Below are 5,286 nucleotides of genomic sequence, written 5' to 3' on the forward strand. Positions count from 1 at the left end.
TATTGATTATTTTTTATTTTTACCACTACCCAGGGGCTAAAATATTGTGGTACCATGAAAATCAAAGTGTGTTCTCTGAATGACAATTGTGTGTCAAATATTAATGTGTAAGGTAAGTGGTATATAAAAGAGGGAGATTTTGGGTGTTACAACCCCCACAGGTTGTTTTCTACAGAGTGTGTCCCGCGAGATCAGATGTATTTTAGGCCCTACTACTACCAATAGGTACTAACCTATATTTAATTTGGTATCTGATAAATTATCAGTGGGTCAATGGATTGTTATACCGACGGATGAAAATAGTTTGTAAAACGATCGTAGAAGTAAATATGTATTCGTTTTATTGTTACGTAAAACGGATTATATAATTTAAAAAAATAGTATACCAATGAATATAGATTGGTAAAATTATAGTCTTATATACCTACCTATTAAAAAGTTCGTATTATATTAAAATGTAATTTAAGAAATATAAAATTTGGCAGTACGTCGCAATAAATTATTTGGCAAGTTTTGAAAAACGGCCCTTCAGTCATTTTAGTAAGCTATGCCAACCTTGAAAAATATGCGACGTTATTGCGACGAATGAGCATGAACGACTTTTATTCTTTTCAAAAATAATCAAAGGCCACGAAAACATGTTTATAATTTGCTCTAATATTTATACCGTTTACGATTGACCAATAACGTATGTAGGTAGTGTGAAATTTATACATCAGTATTATTTTCTTACAAAACAATTATGATATCAAATTTTAAAACTCGATAATATTATCGTTTTATGAGTATTCAGAGTATATAACCACATAACACTTGTAAATTACAACATTTTCTCCATTCACTACAGCCATAGAGCATAATATATTTTATTATTATGCACGCGGTATATAATTTATAGAAATAAAACTTTAATGCAATAAAAAATGTTTAAATGTTAATTTAGGTATATGAATATAGGAGAACTGTAAATACAATAATCATGGACTCTTGGAAAAACATATTGTTCTTATAACGATATATTTAAACATTTTGCACGGATATAATTATTTTTAATTACAGCTGCAGTCGTGTACACAAATACGATTTCCAACACATTCTTGTGGTAAAGTACACTGATAGACTTGTCACGGGCTTCAAACTACATATCTTTCAATAACTTTAACAAAACATTCTTCACGAGAGCCATTAATATCTGTAAAAAAAAAACCATTAGATTAAAATGTAATATTAATAGGTATTCAGGATGAACCAAACAAATGTGTTGTTTTGGAATAATTAATAATATATAGACAAATATTGACAAACTCAAAAAATACCATGTTAAAGCAGCCAAAAGTGGGCTTTTTAACATAAATACAAACTAGTTAAAAATGTATTTTTTTTTTTAAATTTTCAACTTGACTGGTTATGTTAGTGATACTATTATTTTATAATTTATATACATTTTAGTTAAGGATGTATAAAATGTTGAATTTTTTAGCTACCTAAGGCTTTTGAAAGTGTAAACTATTCACAGGGTTCTACGGTAAGTCGGTATTGACTCAAATTGTAATAACAATAAAATATGATAAAAATATAATATTATAATATGTATAATATACTATTATAATAATTAAATATTAATAATATAATAATTAATGCAATGTTTTGGCAAGAAATAATTCAATTAACCGTACTAATAATAAAATAAATTACTCTAATAGCAATATAGATTAAATATATTAAAATATTATTTACAATAAAGTCAGTAGGAAGCACTAGTTCGAAATATAATGCGCATAACACTGTACAGTTATTTTTAATTTACCTAATTGATACGACTGATAAATGATAATTTGAAATTCTTACTTTATCTGGATCTGTTTCCTTAGATTTTTTTTTTTTTGAACTCTCCTTTATAATGTTACTCATGTAATTCGTCAAATCTTCGTTTGGATCTTTTTTGCCCTTGCTTGATTTATTACTTTTAGTGATGTTTTCAATTTTTTTTAAAAGTTTAGCATTTGATTTTTTTTTAAAATCCAGAGCAGCTGGTTTATATGGCTTCACGCCTAAAATAAAACACTAAAAGATTACAAACAACAAATATAAAATGTATCTCAACGAACAAACTCGTTGTTTATTTGCCTAAATATTAGTTTTATTCGTATACATTCGTACGGCGTTTTACTTTAAATAGTCAGATAAATAGAATACTGAATACATTTTTACCAGAAAATAATAGTTTATATTATATAGTTTATACAATAATATTCGCGTTTAGATAGTCAATATATTACTATTTCATTATTTCTCTATCGCACTCAATTAGTTTTACTAGTTCTTCTAATTTCAATTATAATAGGTACTAATACGTACATATCTTTCATAGACGCAAAACTATTTAATAATGATTTGATTATACTATGAAATAAGCGACATATTTTAACTATATCTGTCTATTCGTTCAATAGTGTGAAATAATATTCCTCAATCTCAATGGGTATAAATAACTTGATTTATGAAATATTTAGATTAGGTGCAAAAACAAAAGGGTACTTACTTAAATACAATAGTTGATTAAACTATAAACTAACGTAAATCAAATTAAATACCTGCGTCGAGGAATTTTAGGATATCCTTTGGTTTTCCTGTGATGGTGGTGGTCGTAAATATTTTCATTTCCCCTATTTCATCGTCATTATTTTTCTTATTTTTGATATTCTTGTGGTGCTCTTTATCATCATCTTCGTCGAGACCTTCATCATCTTCATCTTTTTCATCTTCTCCGTCTTCTCCATCTTCTCCGTCATCGTCATCATCGTCATCGTGGTGACGGTGGTGATTCTTGCCTTTACCAGATTGTTTATTAGTTTCATGTTTGGAATGTTCTTTATTGTCGCCATCATCATCATCATCTTCATCAGTGGAATCTTCATTGTTGTTTCCTTCACCGTCGCCATCCGAATCACCCTCACCATTGGAATCACCACCACTTTGGTTGTCGGAATCATGATCAGCTTTATCTTCATCAGACGATCCAGCTCCAGACGAATTATCTTCGTCTAAATGGGCGGCCTTTTTTACGCATAACACGCCGTTGCCTTGGGGACCATCCTGGTATAAGAACGCTACACACACCACGGCCAATAACCACAGTTTACAGGCAATGGTCATCTTTTTGATTTTCGACTGTGCTATGTAATATTTTTGGGGTAGTGTCGAATCGATTTCGTGTGACTGATATTGGTCCCAAACGTGCCAAATTCATTTGGCTACTCGAATCGCAGTAGTGGCCGTGTTCGTCACACACAGACACACATACACATACTCACACACACATACACATAAACACACTGTGATGTAAATGAGAAGTAATTTTCTGTAGTCAAAAATTAACATACATTCTATATAGGATACGATTTTTGTTTTTATTTTAGCGGAAAATCACAAAATGTAAACCGCAAAAATATGCATGTACGTATCGCACATTAGTGTAAAAAAAATGAAATTAGGAGAAAAACATATTTCGATAAAAAAAAAAAAGATTGAAAGTAAAATCGAAATAGAGCGAAAATCACAAATTGAAGCAAACAATTCGCAATTATTGTAAATATCTTGTAAGATAATCCACTTTTTAATATGTAAGATATAAACATTAGAAAGTCTCTTTAGCGTTTCTGGTAAATTATTGAAAGTGTGTGCAATGAAAAATACAATTAATAACATTTGTTTTTATATTAATTGTATATAATATTTATGACACAAATACACAATCACACAAAATATATTTGTTAGCTTTGTAGTTGGAGTATATTTTAAGAATAATAACATTTGAAATTAAATATTGGGCATAGGCGTAGTTTACCACAACCGTCCAACACCAAAGAGTATGCCACTTGCCATATACTTGTATTATACTGAGATAAGATATTTGTATCGTGTACATCGTGTTAATAAGTGATTTCTTTATACATTTACATGATATGTTTATAGTATATATTTTCGACTTTAAAATTATTATGTTTGGAAATTGGTAAAACAAAAATATTAAAACTACAAACATTAAATTATATAAACATTCAACTTGTTGTTAACCACCTACATCATGTATAATTGCAATATGATATTATATTTTATGATTATTGATAAAATAACCAAATATTGTTTTTATAAATTTCTGGTGTTCCGAAAAAATCTCACCCTATACATAATATTATAAAAAAAAAAACAGTAATGTGTGTGACATATGGTTCATTTAGAAAGAAGTTTTTGTTCATTATTCATTCAGTTATAATAACGTGTACACAAAATGATTACAAAACAGAATTGTATGAAACATAAACATAATACCAACACGATTATCATACACACATCTTATTTTTTGCACATTTTAGTGCTTAGGTACTGTAAAAATATATAAAAGTTCGGTTGTGTTCATTTTTTTCCGTAAGTTAAAATAAAAACAAATATGTCATAGTACATGGACAGTATTGGGACCCAAAACTCTGTAATTAACAGACGTCAGACCATTAAAAAAAGACTATAGTGTATATAAATTTAAGTTTTGAAAAACTATAACTATGTAGAGGCAAATAAAATTTATATAATCTAAGCCTATAAAAAAAATTAATAATGAATGAAAATAATTGTTTTTTGAGATTAAAGAAGTCTAAAATGATCAGTTTTGTCCGTAAAACTTTTTTTTTTAATCCTTTAGAATGTATATTATCATGTACCTATACCAAACTTGTGTTGTCATTCATATGAAAATAATTAAAAATAAAAATAATTTTGTGCATTTATTTAGCGCATTAGGTGGTATTCAGAATTTTTGGGCATAAAAGTATTTTATTAGAGCATTGAAATCCCAGTCCTAATCATAATATAATGTTCGCATAATATGATCATACCTATAGGTTTTATTAAAACTACATTTTCGGTTTATAGGTATACGAGTCGCGTTGGACTTCGAAAACAATAATATGAATGACTCGAATAAATGTTTCTACTTAGTCGATAAAAAAATTACATTTTTTTAATGTTTTTTTTTCTTTATAAGATAAATGTGCCAGCACAATTTTTAGACTTCGTTCGGTGTTATATTGTCATAATAGATAGTATTACAGCAGGTGGGTTGGGAGTCAAGGCTTAAATCAAAAATAATAATACCGTTTACCCTTATATGTATATTAAACGTTATGATCGAATGACTGTTTAACGTTATATAGAATTTAAACGTTATAAACATTTAAACGTCCTTCAACTTAAGCGTATAAACGTTTTAAAAATTTAAACGTTATGAAA

General features: G+C 28.1%; 1 protein-coding gene across 1 annotated transcript; it reads right to left on the reverse strand.

Annotated features, from left to right (window-relative positions):
• Positions 1–985: 985 nt before the first annotated feature.
• On the reverse strand, positions 986–3,301 carry LOC100158947 (prostatic spermine-binding protein). Its single transcript, XM_001943044.5, has 3 exons — positions 2,595–3,301; positions 1,849–2,051; positions 986–1,192 (listed from the first exon to the last, which is right to left on the reverse strand). The coding sequence occupies exons 1-3, from the start codon at positions 3,154–3,156 to the stop codon at positions 1,139–1,141; spliced, it is 819 nt and encodes a 272-aa protein (XP_001943079.2). The 5' UTR covers positions 3,157–3,301; the 3' UTR covers positions 986–1,138.
• Between the last annotated feature and the right edge of the window lie 1,985 nt (positions 3,302–5,286).

The sequence above is a fragment of the Acyrthosiphon pisum genome, chromosome A3 (assembly GCF_005508785.2).
Source record: "Acyrthosiphon pisum isolate AL4f chromosome A3, pea_aphid_22Mar2018_4r6ur, whole genome shotgun sequence".
Lineage (NCBI taxonomy): Eukaryota > Metazoa > Arthropoda > Insecta > Hemiptera > Aphididae > Acyrthosiphon > Acyrthosiphon pisum.

Coding starts and splice junctions, on each gene's coding strand:
- LOC100158947 (XM_001943044.5), bottom strand. CDS start 3,156: ATGACCATTGCCTGTAAACTGTGGTTATTGGCCGTGGTGTGTGTAGCG. Junction 2,052..2,594: donor CCTAAAATTCCTCGACGCAG/GTATTTAATTTG, acceptor GTTTTATTTTAG/GCGTGAAGCCATATAAACCA. Junction 1,193..1,848: donor AGGAAACAGATCCAGATAAA/GTAAGAATTTCA, acceptor TTTTTTTTACAG/ATATTAATGGCTCTCGTGAA.